This window comes from Alternaria rosae (genome assembly GCF_020736505.1).
Source record: "Alternaria rosae strain MPI-PUGE-AT-0040 chromosome Unknown BKA58scaffold_2, whole genome shotgun sequence".
NCBI classification, from domain to species: Eukaryota; Fungi; Ascomycota; class Dothideomycetes; order Pleosporales; family Pleosporaceae; genus Alternaria; species Alternaria rosae.
The window spans coordinates 4,055,444-4,074,157 of NW_025763571.1; the positions used below are offsets into that span (position 1 = coordinate 4,055,444).

The 18,714-nt window shown below is 51.7% G+C and overlaps 8 protein-coding genes across 8 annotated transcripts; 3 read left to right on the forward strand and 5 right to left on the reverse strand.

Moving 5' to 3' along the window:
• Positions 1 to 866: 866 nt before the first annotated feature.
• BKA58DRAFT_378329 (uncharacterized protein) lies at positions 867 to 3,290 on the forward strand. The gene has a single exon (XM_046169690.1). The coding sequence runs from the start codon at positions 1,024 to 1,026 to the stop codon at positions 2,971 to 2,973; it is 1,950 nt and encodes a 649-aa protein (XP_046029799.1). The 5' UTR covers positions 867 to 1,023; the 3' UTR covers positions 2,974 to 3,290.
• On the reverse strand, positions 3,240 to 4,382 carry BKA58DRAFT_453183 (uncharacterized protein; the record flags this gene model as incomplete). The annotated part of the gene is made up of 1 exon (XM_046174457.1): positions 3,240 to 4,382. Exon 1 carries the CDS (start codon positions 4,338 to 4,340, stop codon positions 3,240 to 3,242), a length of 1,101 nt encoding a protein of 366 aa, XP_046029800.1. The 5' UTR covers positions 4,341 to 4,382.
• A 236-nt stretch (positions 4,383 to 4,618) lies between these two features.
• On the reverse strand, positions 4,619 to 5,345 carry BKA58DRAFT_107251 (Mss4-like protein). Its single transcript, XM_046163858.1, has 2 exons — positions 4,957 to 5,345; positions 4,619 to 4,886 (listed from the first exon to the last, which is right to left on the reverse strand). The coding sequence occupies exons 1-2, from the start codon at positions 5,206 to 5,208 to the stop codon at positions 4,704 to 4,706; spliced, it is 435 nt and encodes a 144-aa protein (XP_046029801.1). The 5' UTR covers positions 5,209 to 5,345; the 3' UTR covers positions 4,619 to 4,703.
• Positions 5,346 to 6,518, reverse strand: BKA58DRAFT_107243 (Alpha/Beta hydrolase protein). The gene has a single exon (XM_046163857.1). The coding sequence runs from the start codon at positions 6,398 to 6,400 to the stop codon at positions 5,483 to 5,485; it is 918 nt and encodes a 305-aa protein (XP_046029802.1). The 5' UTR covers positions 6,401 to 6,518; the 3' UTR covers positions 5,346 to 5,482.
• A 1,066-nt stretch (positions 6,519 to 7,584) lies between these two features.
• On the reverse strand, positions 7,585 to 11,578 carry BKA58DRAFT_107255 (splicing factor 3B subunit 1). Its single transcript, XM_046163859.1, has one exon. It carries the CDS (start codon positions 11,374 to 11,376, stop codon positions 7,780 to 7,782), a length of 3,597 nt encoding a protein of 1,198 aa, XP_046029803.1. The 5' UTR covers positions 11,377 to 11,578; the 3' UTR covers positions 7,585 to 7,779.
• Positions 11,579 to 12,554: 976 nt separating this feature from the next.
• Positions 12,555 to 14,974, forward strand: BKA58DRAFT_107352 (uncharacterized protein). Its single transcript, XM_046163860.1, has one exon. It carries the CDS (start codon positions 12,791 to 12,793, stop codon positions 14,726 to 14,728), a length of 1,938 nt encoding a protein of 645 aa, XP_046029804.1. The 5' UTR covers positions 12,555 to 12,790; the 3' UTR covers positions 14,729 to 14,974.
• Positions 14,975 to 15,220: 246 nt separating this feature from the next.
• On the reverse strand, positions 15,221 to 15,946 carry BKA58DRAFT_409324 (uncharacterized protein; the record flags this gene model as incomplete). Its single annotated transcript, XM_046172143.1, has 2 exons — positions 15,221 to 15,516; positions 15,574 to 15,946. 2 exons carry the CDS (start codon positions 15,944 to 15,946, stop codon positions 15,221 to 15,223), a joined length of 669 nt encoding a protein of 222 aa, XP_046029805.1.
• A 670-nt stretch (positions 15,947 to 16,616) lies between these two features.
• On the forward strand, positions 16,617 to 18,447 carry BKA58DRAFT_378336 (voltage-gated potassium channel subunit beta-1 channel subunit beta-1). The gene is made up of 6 exons (XM_046169691.1): positions 16,617 to 17,018; positions 17,142 to 17,388; positions 17,444 to 17,481; positions 17,529 to 17,630; positions 17,679 to 17,928; positions 17,990 to 18,447. The coding sequence occupies exons 1-6, from the start codon at positions 16,984 to 16,986 to the stop codon at positions 18,335 to 18,337; spliced, it is 1,020 nt and encodes a 339-aa protein (XP_046029806.1). The 5' UTR covers positions 16,617 to 16,983; the 3' UTR covers positions 18,338 to 18,447.
• Positions 18,448 to 18,714: the final 267 nt, after the last annotated feature.

An 18,714-nucleotide genomic window follows, 5' to 3' on the forward strand; every position in this document is an offset into this window, starting at 1 on the left:
TATTGAAGCGTAGCTTGTAGAACTCGATGAGAAGAACTATCTGCTGTTCTGTGTTGAGTGCCTTGGTCTGCTTGTTGACGGAGGTGCGACCGCGTTTGGTGTATCCAATCCAGATTTCCGACTCCTCGTTGCCCAAAGTCGGAATCACGATTTGCTCGATTGTACTGGCCCTAGCTGCCATTCTCATTAGGTTGAAGTAGGCTGGAGCAATGTGACTTCATTCCCATCATTCACACGCCCTACATTATATATGATGGGCTATTGTACGCGGCGTATCCCAGCAGTGCTCTACTGTGTCTCGGACACGAAATTTTCGAACTCTCAACCTGTTGCATTAAGATACATTTCGATGCTCACAATTCACCAAAACACCGACAATTCTAATACAGTGGTCGAAAACATCGAAACAATCTGTTTGCATCTGGACGGGGATAGTTTTCTAGGGAGGCGGCAAGCCACCTCTTGGCTGCATGAGTGGCGTTCAAGAATTGCGATTTGGGTGCCAAACAAATTGATCGCCTTGCTGGCAATTCGCGAAGATGCATTAACAACCGTCGATAGTGGGTGTCGCCTGCTGCCCACTCATAACTGTCGCACTGCGCCCGCTCTTTATTTTACCATGTCACAGCGTCACACATCCCGCATTTTGCTCATAATTTTCTTTCGACAGCTATGGCAGCTACAGGATCTTAACGAGAGTCATCCAAAGTCAGCAGGCCACCCACACATTGCAACAACGTACAGGGACGATATGAATCTGAACCATCTGAGTCACTTTCACAGTCGGCTCAATTCCGTGATTCCGAAGTTCCCAGCAACATATGTGTACCTGGCGTATATCTCCGTTTAAATAGAAGAAGAATGAGCCCTCAGCCAGGTCCGCCTCAACTATATCCGGGACCGCGCTTACCGTGGGGAGACGGCAACGACAGTGGATACAGTGGATCTCCCGAGGTTGACGATGGTGGCATAACAATTCGTTGTCAGAGAGACTCGTTATGTCTGTGCGGACCCAAGGAGTACATGAGCAGTTGCCAACTACACGGCATGAAACAGAAGCCTCCAAATCATACGGATACCATCACGCCATTTCAACAAGCATCTACTCTCCAACCCAACGTTTTCCCGCGAATCCTGAAAGTTTCCAAATTACGGCCTGCTCGTTCTGCGAATGCTAAAGTAACTCCCGCCGGGTACCCATGGGAGATCTCGTCCATAGCTTCCTCTGCCAGGAAGTACTTTCGGAGGAAGATCTATCACGCAGAGCCAATAAGTAGAGCATCGATTACGGTTAAACAATCAGAAACCTTACTCAATGAGACTACTTCAGCAGAAGACAATTATATCCATGATCATACACCCACTAGTATCTCACACAACAACCACATGGCAAATGAGCCAAACACTAGTGGTCATGGTCCATCCGATCCCGGCTCGAACATTCAAGATACCACAAAGATCGGAGTCCTTGAATGGGTCGACGCAACGAAAGATGCCTGCTCCTTCCCATCTTCCACTCCTTCAGCGATTCCGAGCGCAGGCATTAGCGACACAAGCTCTTCAGCAGCTCCAGTGCAAGCTTTGAGTCCAAGAGAAAGCCCAGTTTCATCTTCGAGGTCGCGGGTCCTCGAATTTTGGAGCATTTTGCAAGACTGTGACCATGACTACAACGCGTACGAGTCATCACAGGCCGACGAAAGCATCGAGTGGTTTACTGACGACAAACATTCGTTGCGAACATCAACAACCGGGTCTGGCTCAAACGGTTCCTTGAACAGCTCTGCAACGTCGAACAGCACTCCAATCGGACTGTTCAGCAGGAATGCGCCGTCAATCAACAAGAGAAGCCTAGAAAGAGAAGGTGACGAGGACGAATTTCCCAACAGGAGGCCCAATAGGGGACAAGGTGTTTACGTTCCAGACGCATATCAGGATTCTAATCATCCCGGTCAGATGTCTTGTCCAATGCTTGAGTCACATGACTGTCAAGGAACGAATACGACAATTTCAGAGCTAATGCGAAGTCTCACGAATCGTCATCGCATAGTCATATGCAAGGAATGCTGCACGCGATTACCCATACCAGACGAGGAAAAGAGGCCAGTGACTATACTGCAAAAACATGCATCGCATGGCTGCGAACGGTACTGCATCGGTATTTCTTGCGCGAGTAGTGCCGACGACTCCACGACTTTACACCGTCGGACGGAAAGATGTCCCTCTTGGGCGACGCTTACTAAGGAGGCGAGGTGGACGTTCATATGGAGATTGGTGAATCCCGAAGCAAATCCGCCAGAACCAAATTTCCTCCCGGGGCCTGCTTTCGAGCACAGCCAGATGCGGAGGCCATGCAAACAACAAGCTCGTGCTAGAGGCAATGAGATGTCTGCACAGCTCATGCGAGATAAAGAAAGACGCATCAGTACACTAGAGAATGACTTGACTACAGCTAAGACTGAGAACATGCAGACACAGCAAAGATGCAACGAGAAGATAGTCAACCTGGAGAATATCATCGAGAGTCTCTTAGAAAGGCTACATGAGAACGGTATCGGTTTACCAGGATCATTGCGAAAGCGAGTGCAGAACGAATGTCCCGAAGTCATGGCTGCAATCCTTGCCAAAGAATCGCAGATTGTGCCTACGCTACCGACATCAATTTTTACGCCAAACCATGGATATTATCTAGGGTCAGGCGTGCCATCGACATGGGGGAACATGCCTTGTCCACCATCAGCAATGCCCAAAAAACCTGCCACCTGGGGTGCGGTCTCTCAGCAAATGGTTGGGCCGAACCCAGGCTACTACTTCCCAGAATCCAGTGAGAAAGCTCCTACAACGAGCGTGACGTATCCAACCAATGCCTGCATTCAAAATTGGGATACTATGAGCCTAGATCCTAGTGCCATGCATGCACAAGTCGGAAGACACAGCTCTTCCGAAACACCGGAGACTGTACAGCCGTATGAGTGACTCAAATAAGACTATCGCGGCAGACCTTCTCAATGCATGCGAAGAGAAAATCTTCGTTTCGTTCTCCCTCGGATGTGTGTCATCGAGAGTCGTTTCCTACCTCGGTAGACATCACACGTCATATTTCATTCGTCATGTCGCTTCACTAGCGTTCTTACTGTGCAACATTTGAGTATCTCTTACTCGACTGCGACTTCGAATAGTTTCTACCACAGCTGCAAACTTATCTTTCATGTTTCTCGCAGGGTTTTCCTGGCAAAAACATTCTAAATGCCATGGGTCTTAGCTAGCTCTTCGTCTACTACAAACAACATCTTCCCCTTAATCGCACTCCCATGGATAAGAAGCTCATGCGCTTCAATCGCATCGCTCAGCCTCATTAGCTTCGCGATAACTGGATCCAATTTCCCTTCCCTCACCTTCTCTACAAGCGCAAAGAATTCCGCCACTTCCTTCTTCTTTGGGTACTCGATATCAAGCGCCCAGAAGCTTACTCGCGGTGGCTGCAGTATTGCTTCAAGGAGCTTATCGACGTTACCCAACATCTTGCTCCCATCCGCAGCGATGCCCCCCATGACTCCGAAGACGACCACTTTGCCGACGTCCTGCTTAGTTGCAGCGAGGAAGTCTTGGACGCTCTTCTCACTGCCAACACCGTCGTATGCGACATCAACCCCCTTTCCATCCGTCAGCGCATGAACCTGCTCCACAAGATCCGGGGCATTTCGGTCAAGCGGTTCCACACCCAGTGAGCGCACGTAATCGAATTTGCTTGGCGAGCATGTACCGAACATCTTGATGCCCATGTCGAATGCCTTGACAAGCTGAGCCATAGCTGTTCCCAGTCCTCCACTTACACTCCCGATCAGGATACTCGAGCCGGGTGGTAACTCGACACCAGTGTGCTTCAACAGACCCCATGAAGTCATGTAGTTTAACGGAAGTGCGCAAGTCTCCAGCAGGTCATCTCCCTGCTGCAGTTTCATAACCTCTTCGTGTGGCAGGACGATGTGTGTAGCATGCGCGCCAAAGATGCTCAACGCTGCGACTCTGTCTCCAATGTTCAGCTCTCTTCCCTTTGGCACAGCATCGCCCAGTGCAACTATCTCGCCTACGAGGTCATATCCAGGTGTAAAGCCGGGAATCTTGGCGATTGGATGAGGGTAACCGCCGACACGCTGAATATTGTCGACTCCAGCAATACCAGCAACCAGGATGCGAATGAGCACTCCGCCAGCAGACAGCGCGACCATAGGATCAAATGCCTCCCATTTCAGCACAGATGGCTTGCCAAACTCTGTTATAATCCAACGGCCTGGTGAGGTTGGTGTGGGTGACGTGTTGAGCGTAGAAAGTGATGGAGACATAGTTGAGATGAGTTGGGAAGCGCTTGTTCAGTGAATCGAGATTTCTGAATTAGTCAATATGCAGAGAACGGAGACTGTATGAGCTGTTTATCAACGAAACGTATGTGTTGTACTACCGCCGAACCTCTTATGTCCGATTTTATAGTTTCACTAACAATGGCTCGCCTTACAGCAGGACGAAGTCGCATTTATAATCTTGAATGTCCGACTTTTGTCAGCAAGTACGAACCGTACGTGCAGAATCACAACGAATGATCAGCAACCGGCCCCTCACATCACCAACCCCAGTTTTCATTCGCCCTTCTCCCGACTGACACCATGCACTTCCAACGCCATCTGCGCCAACAACCCCACTGCAAGCTCTCAGAAGCTCTTTCCGTCGACAGACTTGCGCTTCAATTTCTCAAGCTCAACACCCCGCAGCATTCGTGCATTAACGCACGTCATACCGGTGAAGAAATCAGGGTCCTTCGAGCGGATCATGCACGATGCACCGCAGGTACCGCAGAAGTAGTGGCCCATTCTCTTAGTTCCGAAAGAGTAAGACTATGAACTAATATCAGCTGACCTAATCTTTTGCGGTATTCACTACGTACCCAGTGACATGTTTGCTTACCTTGAATTGCTCGATGCCACCGTTTGAGAAAACGATACGCTCGTTGGGCACGTAGACGAGAAGGTAACCGTTGGATACGCAGATACTGCAGTTGCACTCCACCAGGACCGCGTTGGGATCATCGAGCGGAGGAGATGCAGTGACGGAGTACTTGAATGCGCCGCAGTGGCATGATGCATCGTAGGTTTCGGTTGGAGCGTCGGCTGGCGGCGCGCCAGGAGGACCAGAGTTGGAATTTCCAGTATCGGACATGATGTGCTGTAGTACTTGCGGAAGGCTTGCCTTCGGAAGTTTGGTGTGGGATAATGGAAAAATAAGGGTCTGTTTAGTGTGTACTTGGGTACAGCAGGTGATGTTGTTGTTAGAGAGGTTCTTTATTGAGATCTAATGGCTGCTGCCTAGAGTGTCGGATTGCATCTGTGTCCAAGCTGGGAAACCCTATCTCGCATAAGCTCGCCGTATGTAAGGCGCCCTGTTGCTAACGCGAACTGGATGTACCCAGGTATTGGCACACATCGAACGGCCTCTAAGTACACAGCGCCTTCGCCATGAAACCAGCTAGCTTTGGAACACTTTCCTCAGTATCAGCATACAAATCGAGATGTTCTTTGCCTTCAATGACGAAAAGCTCCTTCGGTTCCCTGGCCTTCTCGATAGCGTCTTTGCTGTAACAGCCGGTATCGGCTGGGCCTCCATTACCCGTGTCTGCCAAACTTCCCATGATCATCAACAACGGTCGCGGGGAGATCCATTCGATGAAAGCAAAGGAATCATATGTAGACAGCTTTTCGAAGCTCCTCACAAGTTGCAAATTGTTGCATTTGGGATGGTACCCGCGGGGAGTTGAATAGTATGACTTTGCCTCCTCGAAAACGTCCAGCGTGCTGAATGTAGTAGGCTTTCCTCCCTTGGCTTCTGAGATGCGTTCTTGTGCTGCAAAACTCAGGCGCTGATGCAGCGTTTCCGGGTTGATGTTGCCGGAGTCGTCTTTCAAACCGTTGCGATGCATAGCACCCAAGCAGACGCCGCCTACAGTCGCCACGGCCTTCATACGCACATCAGTCTGTGAAGCGAAGACCGCGTAGCCTCCTGAGGAGCAGATCCCAACGACTCCAATCCTTTCGGGATCAACATCGCCGTCAAGAGTTGAGAGGAATGTTACGGCGCTCTTAAGGTCCTCGACTTGTTGGTACGGATCTTCTAGGTAACGCGGCTCGCCTCCGCTCTCGCCTTGAAATGCTGCGTCGTACGCGAGAGTAATGAAGCCATGTTCGGCTAGCTTTCTGGCATACAATCCAGACGCTTGTTCCTTGATAGATGTACCGGGGTGGCCGACGATAAGGGCGGCATTTTTGCGGTCTGGTGCGTTTGGGGAGGGTAGGTATAGGTCACCGACTACGGTGATGCCATGGCTGAGAAAGTTTACTTTGCGAACAGTAGCCATCGCAGCTGATGTGTAAGAAGAATCGGGTTGCTTGGTGGTTTGTGGAAGCAAGTCAATAAGGATACGTAAGAAATGATATCTTATTCGTACAGACGAATTGCTCAAAGTTTCTGCCGAACGTTGACGTAGAACGCAGGGTGCTTATGTATTCTTGCCAAGAACACTTGTAGATTCATGTAAACTACGATACCGTCGCGATACTTATTTTGCTCGTGTTTGAGCCTGCACTTTCTCGAATCCCTCGGCTGAGGCTCCGCCTGCACTCATTCGTTCCCCAAACATTCATGTCGCATACCATGTTCAAATGTCTCTAACATTACCGCAGATTGCTAGGATGCCAGCACACGGATTTAGGTTTTAGGACTTTCTCGGCCAAGGTTCCGCGCGCATTTGTTCGTATACATTCGTCCGCGCACCAATAGAAAGTTGGGGATTTTCCCCGACCTCCTCATCGCCCACTTCTTCTCTCAACCATGAGCTGCGACATCACCTCGAAATTTTCTTAACGCTGAACGATAAATTCTCGTACAATGACATAAAGGACGGGTTGCAGGATCTTGTAAAATATTGGGCTGTGATTAGGAAATGCTTGAGTTCGCGCCGTTAAACTGCGCAGCTAATATTCTGGTATCAAAAGTCGATGACACCGGCCCATCACGCTCACGCTGTATCATGACTGTGAACTGATGCTGGATATACAAGACAGTGAAGACCATTCATCTGTCAAACCCGCTTGAAGGCCAGCGACTGTGGCGACAGATCAAAGCTTGACTCCAGGAACATTCAAGCACAGTCCGACGCAAACCATCATCATAGTGCGGGGCTGTTAGACGACAAGAGTGGAATCCAACATGGTATCGGATGGCCAAGAACGAAAAGAAGTGAAGAGCACGTATACTTATCCTGGTATGATGTATGTAGGTGAATAACATAGACGGACTCCCCTCTGGTAGGGGACGCGCACTCGGTTCTCTTCGATGGTTCAGCATACAGGACAGCGACAAGCACCGACTTACCTTCTGACAAAGATCAAGGGCTGGGGTAGATGAGATGACTTCACAGAAACCTAAAGGTGATCAGCGTGTAAAGTGGTTGCAGATTATCTTTTTGTTACCATAAGAGGTCCTAAACTGAAGTGGCCTGGTAATGGCGACTCACGCTCCTCTTTGATCTTAGCGTACTGTGACGCCGCATACTCCAATCCAATCCCTACTGTGATGTACATGATAAGCCAGACAAGCCAGGACCCTGATGAGGTTGGCCTACCACTGCTCAAACTATAACAAATTCCCAGTTCGCTGAAAGCAAAAAAGTGCAACAAATCCCCAGTGGAGTAGCCCCAGGGAAGAAAGCAAAGAAAGGTACTGGGTATCTTACGTTTAGATAAAAATGTCCAGCTCATGTCTCCTGACCTCGTCCTCCTCGAAAGTTGGGTAAGCTGGGACCATGGCGTCGGCGTTCTGAACGTAGGCATCGTTGTAGATGCGCCAGTAGGGGTTTCGCACTTTCCGTGCTGGGTGGAACAGACCAGCCCAGACGTAGTTCATGACAAGCGGGGTACCGATGGCGTTGCGGACACCTTCGATAGCCTCGATGATACGGTCGATAACGTGAGGACTGGTTTCGAACAAGTTTGGCCAAAGGAGGTTGAGCAAGTGGATCATCGCATCTTCGCAGTCGAGACCGACACAGCCAAGAGCAACGTGCTTGACGACCGAAGCGGCAGTCTGGCGATGCACTTGGTCTCGGTCGATGAGGGCATCTTCCAGAAGTGGTGTGATAGCATAGACATAGTCCTTCGCCATCTCGCCAATGTACTCAAACATGAAGGACAATGACTTGAGTACACCGTTCTGTACGTTGAGCTCCGGTACGCGGTACTCGTTCATGAGAGCTGGTAGGACAGTGAAGGGCGCACAGGTTTCGGCGACGATACCGATGGCGACGGCAGTACAGACACGGGACTGACGCTCCTGAACTCGAAGGTTACCGAGCAAAGTGGCCAACACATCCTGAGGACCGATAGCTTTGGCGATATAACCGAAGGTATTGTTGGCAGCACGACGAATACCCTTCTTATGAGCCTTGAGCATGTCCAGGAGTTCGAAGCAAATACGCATCCACTCACGAGGGTTGACGTAGTTTGCACCTCGATCAGCAATACGTCCTACCAAATCGATAGTGTTCTCTTGTACCTTTTCGTGTCGGTTACGAAGGATGGGGGTGAGGCGGGGCAACAGATCTTTGATAGGCGGTTGCATAGCGTGGAGACCGACGACTGTGACGATAGCACGAAGAGCACCAAGGATGGAACCAAGAACCTCAGGGTACTCCTCACCAAGGTATTCATACAACGCCTGCGCAAGCTTGATGAGCTGTGGGTCCTCGTCGCACTTCTGCATTACGAAGGTGATTCGCGAGATGAGATCTGCTGCTTGCTGACGAACTGTTGCGGATTTGTTGTTGAGCCTGGCCAGAACTGTTGCGACGATCTGGGGGAGATAGGTCTTGGTACGCTCGCCCAGTGCGTTGACGACCGTAGCAAAACCGTCGATGACAATGGGGTCCTCGACAGTCTGGTCCTGGAAAGCGACAAGCACACCGTCGATTAGCTGTTCTTCCAAACGCTGGTCGACGTCGTGCGCTCCTAGTGTGCTGATAACCTTGTCGACAGTCTCGACAGTCATCTTGCGGTATGCTTCGTTCTCGTCCTTCATGTTGTTAACAATTCTGCCGACGATCTCAGCAACACCAGCCTTCTGCGCCAAGTCCACAGTTGTGTCTACCACCTGTCGGTAATTGCGCTTGTCAAGAGCCATGCGGCGTACCCAGAAGTGCTTGAAGAACTCAGGCAGAACGTTGTCCTTGAGGTAGACTGGAGTTACACCTGCAGTGTTCGAGCACTGAGAAACGACCTTGAGTACGACCTTCTTCATCTCTTCATCGGGTGATTGGAACTCGCGAATGACAATCTCCATAATCTGACTGGTATAGTAGTTGGAGTACTCCTCGTCCATGAGCGGGATGACATAACCGACCGCCTTCAGGAAAGATGCAAGAGCCTTACCACGTTGGCGACGGGCTCCGGTCCAGAGAGGGTTCAAGATATCATCGAACGACTCGATACCGTACGGGCTCGCGGCTTCAGCTAAAGCTGCAAGTGCAAGAGCTGTGACCATGCGGACCTTTGGCTGTTCGTCATTCAGGTTGTCGCCGATACACTCGACAAGTCCCTTGAGGTGAGGAAGAATAGCACAACCCATAAGGATAGGAATCTGTTGAACAATCTTCACACCAGTATGACGTGCGTGCCACGACTTCTTGGATCGACACACAGCGCGGAGGAAGGGAAGGAGGGCGGGGATACCGAGGGCAGATGCGACGACGGCGAAGGCTCGAGCGGTGGTGTTTCGGACGTATTCGTCTTGGTGGTCTAAATCGGGACGCATCGTACTGATCATGTGTGCGAGACCAGCGGCCTTTGCAAGGTTAGAAATAATCTCTCGACCTTCGACACGAGCGTAGTAGTCCTGGTCGATAAGGAGAGGCTCAATGACGACGAGGATCTTATGGACGTAGGGTCGGACAAGGTCGTCGAGCTTGTAGAGGACACGGTCGATGACTTTGACGAGCAAATGCCGCTCCTGGTCCTCCAATGTGCGCTCCATGAGGAGAGGCAAGATCTGGTTGAAGAGGGCGCCAGCACCGAACTGCCGGGCGTTGTCGGTAAGTTGTCGAAGCGCAGTCTTTCGCATGGGCGGTGTTCCGTTCTTGACCTTGAGCAAAAGTCGCATGATTTTGCGCTCCTTGAGTTCCTCGACGGTCATGTCGTTCTCGTCTGCACCGTCTGTGAGCTTTCCAAAGTATTTCATGTCCTCGTTCTTGAAGAATTGAAGATCACCAACACCAGGGATCTCTGTGGGCAGCTGCTTGCCCATGGCAGCCAAGCTGTTGTCTGCTTCCGGAAGCAAGAAGCCTTGGTATCCCGTGGGAAGTGCTGGCATGCCCACTGGTCGCCGCACTGGCTCGTACCCAGGAGGTGCCTCAAGGACCTTATAGCCTTCAGCCTCACCAGGCAGCATCATGTCGAGCTGCTCATCGGATAAGGGAGCGTTGCGGTTGGAGATGTCGGTGCCAAATGCGAACGTCTGCGCCACTGGGCGGGCGCCATTGGTGGCGGGGGCAGGTGTTGCGGCGCTGGCAGGGGCTACAGCTGTGGTATCCCAACGCGATCGAGTCGGTTGAGCAGCCTCCGCTGCCTTGTCTTCTGCCTTTTCTTCCTCGGGTGCCGGTGACCATCGCGACCGCTTCTTGGGCTCGCCCTCTACCGTGGTCTCCTCGGCCTCTTCTTTAATTGCAGGCGTTTCGCCGTCGCCGCTCTCATCCCAGCGTCTCCTCTTGCGAGTCTTCTTCATAGGTGGGGTCTTGTCGCCATCGACAGGGGCAGATCCGTCGTCCTGGAGCGTAGGCTTGTGATCAAGGACCTCGTTGCCCCCCTCCCTCTCCCTTTCCTCGATGAGCTTCTTCACACGCGCCTCTTCGCGCTCAAACTCGCGTTGCTTCATCACGTCCTTGTACGACTGGCCGCCATCTTCGCCGTCCTTCGCGAATGGATCCGCTCGTGATGGGGAAAGCGCGCGGTCGAATCGTCGTCGTTGGTAGTCGGTTTCGCGTGATGCGATCTGAGCCTGCTTCTCGCGACTGTCGAGAATATCCGCCTCTCCGGCATCACCATGCGCAAACTCGTTCATCATCTCCTTGGATGCCGTGTATTGGCCCACAAGGCTCCGGCCGTTCAATTGCACGTCGTCCATGTCGGCGTCGTCGTCGGCAACGGCGATGGAACTGACGTAGTCGCCATTGTTTCCGCCGTAGAGCTCCTTGTCGAGGGGCTCGTTGAGCGATTGCTTGTTGTTGGACGTGTCCCCGTTGGCGGCGCCGTTGGCCCTCGAGTTTCCTGCGCGCGGTCCGGCCATGTTTGCAGCAGGTGGTAACGGGTGGATTGGGGTTGGGGTGATTGAGGCGACGGCAGCCTGTGAGCTTCTCCAAAGTTTCGCGATCCAGGGCTTGGCAGAGCGGCCGCATTAGCACTAGCGCGAGCGGCTTAGTCACCCATCCCCTTCCTCTTGAAACCAATGGCTTGGAGTCTCAACACAGGCGTGCAAAAGGTCGCCAGGCTGCATCACGTCGCTGCAAGGCTCACAGACATGACTTCATCGTTGCCCGCCACACCCAAGCCCAGCGGCGTAGTCTCTCTTCTCATGTGACTTCACTTGGTACCCTAGCCCGCCTCGCAATATATCGAAATGCGGCACAGCCATCTACCAACGGGCGAACGCAGGTCATACAGCTTTGTCCGTCCATTCACGCCAGTTTCGTGTGCATGGTCCTTGGGTTCAACTCAGAGTAAAGTTCTAGCTTACTTAACGGCGACAGATGCAAGAGCCTGCAAGAATGCGGGCCCGACACATTGCTTCTTCTGATCGTCCCGAACATCATACATGTGTACTGCATGATCTTCGAAGCCGCGAGATAGGCCTGGACTGATCCGGCTTGAGTTCTGTCGCCCTGGTGGCGCCTGGCCTGCATGCGCGTCTCTATACGATAGGTGGCACACCAAGTGGCTACTCGTCAGCAAAATAGATCCCAAGAAGCCGAGGAGCTCTAGGTCTCCCATGTCTTTAGCACCAGAGGCGACAGACCCACTCCAGAAACTAAATTGAAGCACAGGCACGACAGCGGGCACTGTTCGTCAGTCGATTATGTGGCATGCTGATCTTTTTCGTTACCTGAGATTGCGCCAGCCATCACCCGATGCTCACACCGCCAGCGCGAACCATGCGTCGTCATCATGATATTTCGCAGCCTCATGTCGACGCAGTTACAGTCATGGCAGGAGATTTTGTCAATGGCTACAAGCGTCGGCATCGTGTGGGTTATCCGTAGCCATGCCCACCAAGCCCTACTACTGGTTCTAAAAATATGTCTCACGCAGCGGGGACCACTCAAAACCGCCGAACTACTCTGACTGCAGGCCTCGCAATACGGGCCCTAGCAACGAATAATCGAAGGCGCAGTGTTGCGCGAGCCAAGCTAACGGTGATTTACGCAGCTCCGGGCTTTCTGCGCAAGGGCTTGAAACGGACAGGTCGGTTCTGTGCTGCTGCCAGCCACACAGTAAAGTCGTACCGTGCCGGGGTCCGTGGTAGTGGTAGGGTCGCGGCATGTTGCTGATATGGAGGGACGCTGTCCCACGCTGTTACGAGGGGTTGATCCTGCCTCTTGTTTTATTGTGTTGCTCGTGCCCACCGTTTCGTTCCCCCCAACCACGTTCGCTGTCGTTGGTATTTCTTCAGGCCTCCCTCGTTTCGGCTGAACGGCTTCACAACTATGGCGGCTGTGGCGCAGAGTCATGTTCAAGATGACGTACATCCACTTCTGAGGCATCCTCGGCCGATTAAGAGGGATTCTGCAAAGGCGCAACGCATGCTTGGCTTGATCGCAGATTCTGAGGAAGCGCTGAGAAACTTGCAACGCGAAAAGTCGGTAACAACACGATGGTTGGAACGACCGATGTACGAGCATTTGGGGGTTTCCGATGTTGAAGAAGAAAAGGATGAGCCTCGGGAGGTGATCAAAGAGCAGAAGACGGAGGTCGTCATCGAGGAGGTGGTGATTGAGGACAAACCAATCGAGGAGAAGCCAAAGGAGGACAGCGACTCCGACCTGTTGGACAAATGGACGAATCCAAACCGCCCAGCATCCTCTTTCAATCCTGAAGAGACATTGAGCAAGCTCCCGGAGACGGAACCAAGCACGAAATTCAACACATCCCCCGTTAAGCGACGACCGCTACCGCTCACACGACCCACATCATACAACGCGCAACACCTGCTATCGCCAGAATGGATCGCTTCGCCAGCCACCATGAGCCCTAATACACCAGGTCAACGACCTGTATCATCGTATCTTGACAGCCCGGACAAGTCAAGGAGCAGCATTTCTTCCCGAGGCAGTTGTGAATGTGAGAGGCCACAGGTAAATTCTACGCAGTGGACATATCCGCCGATGAACGATGCGAATGGTTCACAGAACCAACGACCCATCTCATATCATCCTCAAAGCTTCACTGCACTCGACAGCCCACCAATGCAGTCGCGGCCACGACCTACATCCTTCGCAACCTACCATCAACGAAATCGCTCCGGCACTAAGATTGCCTCTTCGCGAGGCCTACGGAACAACAGCTACCCACAGAACCACTCGCGTCCCGTGTCAGGGTGTGCACCCAAAGCTGTTGCAGGAGAGAATATCGAGAACGATATGGTTTACCAGCAGTACGGGGATGACGAAGTCGGTCCACCTACGCCTGTAACATCCTCAAGACTTGCGTTTTCACCCCCACCAGTATTTGCTGCTACGCCAGCGACGCCAATACACTCCACACTGGATGCTTTCGCGACATCGGAAGAGAAAAACAAGCCAGAGAAGAAGATCAAGCATAGATGGTCAACCATACCACAAGCGTTGAAGAACTTTGGCGCTAGAAGAAGAGACTCTTCAGCTCAGCATGAGCAACCAAAGTTTGCGACAGTTGTTGAAGACCTACGGAGAATGAACTTGACGCAGGAAAACCTGCAGGTCTACGAAGCCGAAGCCAATCAAGACCCAGCAGCATCCAAACGTCTGTCGGCGGTCGACCTCATCCCGACACCGACCTACTCGCCCTTTGACATGAACGTCAAATCTGCACAACTCGAAGCACCCCTCCCAGCACCCTTCGCGCCATGGGCCGACGCCCCACCAAGCCCCGCCGCTTCCGCAGAGCGACGCCGCAGCAGCGGTAACTCGCTATCACCAACTACACTACCCTCACAGCTATCCAACGAAAACTTACGGCAAGTACGTCCCGTATCGATGCAATCCCAAGGACGTCCAGTTTCGTGGCAATCCCAAGCACGCCCCGTGTCGATGCAATCCCAACGTAGCAGCATAGTCGCCCTTCCGTCCCCGAACATTACCTGCACCGCTCCCCAACCATACCAGCGCCCCGCCTTCGACGCTTCTCTTAGTCCTCGGGCGATGACCCCTAGTTCCCGCCGCAACACACCAGCCATTGAACGCACGTGCATTCTCTGCAAGACATCAAGACCAGTATTCGACTTTAGTGAGCGCAGGATTACAACCAATTGCTGGCACGAGCCTGCGACTTGCGTTGGGTGCTTGCAAGCGTGGGTCAGGCAGTGTGCGGGTATGCATGGACTGGACAGATGTACATGTCCTGAGTGTGGAGAGCTTATGGCGAGGGAAGATGGGGGCTTGGGGTGAGGTTTCGCCGATTTGAGGTGCACGACGGTATACATTCCTTGCCAGGGGGGCTTGATGACAATGTCTGCATGTATATGTCAAAGCATAATAGCGCTCTTGTATTATTCTCCTTTCTCTTTGGCCAACGCAATGTATCGGCTGCTTCTCGTTAGTGGCTAGACTGCTTTAGTATAATGTATTCAATATCAGATAAACTCATCATGTAAACAGCCTGGTATCTTCACATCTGTTCACGTTAATTGATCAGTATTTACAATATTTACTTTCAGGGAAGTATCGTGCGAATGCAGAGATGTTACCTAGCCTTTACACATACACCGTGCACACATGATGACGATGAAGTTGGTATAATTGTATAGGAAATTCGTAGTAAGTCGTTACATCTGAGAACTCCACCCTTAGTGAAGAGTGATACATTAGGCTTACCCAAGCCCAATGCGCCATGAATAAGCGTTCTGTCGCCAACCCCGTTTTGTGACATTCTCAGTCACTTCACGGGACGTTGGGCGTGGTAGCAGTCCACAGAGTGTCACGCTCATCAGCAAGCGAAGTGTTGACACAATTCGTCAAGAAAGCGTGCCAGCCCTCGATGGTGGCCGCGTCAAGACCGGCTCGGACATCCGCACTGCACGTAGTAACGTACCAGGCCGCCGAACCAAAGCTTTTCTCGTCGTCAGAGTTGACCAGGTCGAGAACGGCGTCGACTCCTGTGGCCTTTGCTGTTGCGACGGCGTCTGCACCAGCAACAGCGGTTGCGTACTTTTCGACAATATCTGGCATGGCCATCACTAAACATGTGAGTTAGTTTATGTCTCATAGCCAATCCGTCTTGCAGCATTACTTACTTCGTGTTCCCTGACCTGGTCTACCTGGCGCAGGAAAGTGGTTCCTCTTGTACTTGAAGTTTCCGCTCTCAAAGAGCTCATACGCGACGATCGCGGCCCTCTCGCCCTTGGATGTGATCTTGTAGGTCTCAAAGACCTTGGTGATAGCAGTGGCGGCTGCTGTTGCATCTGCGCACTCGTCGGCAAATGGTGCACCATCGCAGGACGCAGTGGTGGGGGCGATGGCGATCAGGTTGGCTGCAGTCAGGCTCGCCTCGGTGGTTGGGACATCTGCTGGGGGAGCTGCCGGGGCGCCGTCATCGCAGTCGGGAATAGGTGCTGCGAAAGCGCAAAGTGCAAAGGCACTTGCGACCAGGATATTCTTGAAACTCATGTTATTGGTCGGCTGATTGGTGGAGTATATAGGTATATTGTTGTAATATAGAGGGTCTTCGATGGTGTGGAGGTGTATATAATGAGATATTTGAGGCCAGATCTGGTGCGAGGTGATGTTCTTAAATGTGAAGAAGTTCTTGAAAAGTCCTGAATGTTGTAGTCGTACTGTAAAGTGAACGGCAAGAACAATGTCCTTGAATGAGTGACGTTGAATGGAGTTTGCTTCGGCCCTGCAGAAGCTAGTGATCTAAATGAGGGATTGAGAGACCGTGAGGAGGCAGTGTATAGAGGCGATAAAGGAAGGTGACGGCCAAGATATATACCGTTAGGCGCGCACCGTGGCGCGCCTAAGGGTACCCCTTGAGGTGCCCCGTCAGCACAATAGTCAGGAACCCGTCTTACCGTATTCCCCAGATCAACGAGCAGTGACGTCCAATCATTACCTTGGCGAGGTGACGAACAATGCACGTGAATGCGCGTTGTGCGACTGTGATTGGGTGTGATTGGTTCTACGCCACCGAGCTGCCGGGGATGTTTCAAAACGTGAAACGAGCGTAGTCAAGCTTTTGCCAATGCCGCTGGACAGGAGTTTAAACAGCTTCTAGTTCCATCGCAACAAAATTGTAGGGTAATTCTGGGATAATAGGCGACCAATGAAGAGTTGAGTGGGGAGTTTTGGTTGGTCGCGCGCGGAAGAAAGGTTGTTGCGGCTTACGGGCTCGTCCACGGATCTCTGAGCCCTGACCCACGCCAGATGTTATAACCGTAAGCAAGGCGGGATGTTTGCGCCGCTTGATTTGTACTGTAACTGATCTTCCCCAAGACTTTCAGTCGCATTTTACCCAAGGCATACGGCAATTCTCCTACCTTTTTGCCGTTATGGAGTTTGCCTTAACCCCGCATGACGTGACATCATTATGGTTGCCGTCCACGGTGGGGCAAGTGCTTCTCTATGCCTAGGTGTCCTGCCCCTCATTTACGCTCATACACAACCAAATTTCCTCTTCAGCAAATAAATCGTAATATACATTCAAAATGCCTGCCGTCGAGACAAAGTTTGACCCTAAGGAGTAAGTCACGTCAATTGCTAGGATGGAAGAATCTGCCTGGATGCGTGTTTACTTCCAATTCCCAATTTAACGCTTGTATATTTTACATCTGTTTCGTCCGAAGATTTACTAATGTCGATATAGCATGCAGTTCCGTCGCCTTGGACCCGCTGGGTTGAAGGTTTCGGTCCTGTCTTTGGGAGGTTGGTTGACATATGGAGGAACACAGAAGGGTTCCATCGTGAAGGACTGCATGCAAGAGGCTTGGAACCATGGCATCAACTTCTTCGACACTGCAGAGGTATACGCAGCCGGCGAGTGCGAACTTGAAATGGGCAAGGCTTTCAAGGAGCTGCAATGGCCGCGTGACGAGTACGTCCTATCGACAAAGGTAAGATCAGTTGAGTCTCATCATGCCAACAATGGAGACTGACAGGACTGGACAGGTCTTCTTCGGAACTCAGAGGAAGGAGCCAAACACCAGGTAAGATGGCTGCGTTGCCTCCTTTTACCTAACTAACGAATGTGTAGGGGCCTATCCAAGAAGCACATTGTCGAGGGCTTGAAGAGCTCCTTAAAGCGCCTTGACCACGACTACGTCGACGTTGTCTTCGCTCATCGCTACGACCCTGAGTATGCATTAGCTCTCTTCATTCCGAGTACCCACTGACGTGTGTTTAGCGTTGGCATGAAGGAGATCGTGGAAGCCTTCACGCAGACAATTCAAATGAACTTGGCATACTACTGGGGCACATCCGAATGGTCTGCGGAGCAGATCCAAGAGGCATGCGATATCGCTGAGAAGTACAACCTCATCGCCCCTATCGTGGAGCAGCCTCAGTACAACGCTTTCCACCGCGAGCGCTTCGAAAAGGAATACGCTCCATTGTACAAGAAGTACCAGTACGGCACGACCATCTGGTCACCTTTGGTAAGAACTCAAAATGAATCTACTGCATGTGAAATCTATACTAACTCGTGCCAACACTTAGGCTTCGGGCATGCTAACTGGCAAGTACAACGATGGTATTCCGTCTGACTCCCGATTCGCAACCAACCCTGAATTCTTCAAGAACTCAATCGAGGCATTGAAGAGCGACGAGGGACAGGCTAAGATCAAGAAGGTCAAGGAACTGACTAAGATTGCTGAAAAACTTGGAGGCACCACGACCCAACTCGCGCTTGCTTGGGCAGCCAAGAACCCCAATGTGTCTACCGTTATCCTTGGCGCAACGAAGCCCGAGCAGGTCAAGGACAACTGTGGCGCTCTCAAGTTGCTCGAGAAGCTGACACCGGAGCTTATGGAGGAGATTGAGAAGATCCTCGACAACAAGCCATAAGGCACTCCGATACGGCTGCAAGGTCTGGTCGAAGGCCACAGTGATTACTCAACCGATCTAAGGCATCTAGAGCAGACTACGTAGTATAATGGAGGACATGAGACCAGCCTTGCTTTCTAATTGCTTCCTAATGATACGTCCATGGATGCGCTATGTCGTAAGAGGTCGATGTGAAGAAATGTAGCGATTGGCTGCCCCGCAAATCGTATATACCGCAAAACGTGACCATAGCTAGGTACGGAGCAGGAAACTGCATGCCTAAGTGGATAGCTGTTAAACGGTAGAGGATGATGCACCCGCCACAGTTCTCCCGAGACTTATCGGGCGATCTAAAGAGTGGCTGGGCCGGGTTTTGATACCACCTCAGCCCTGGCCAT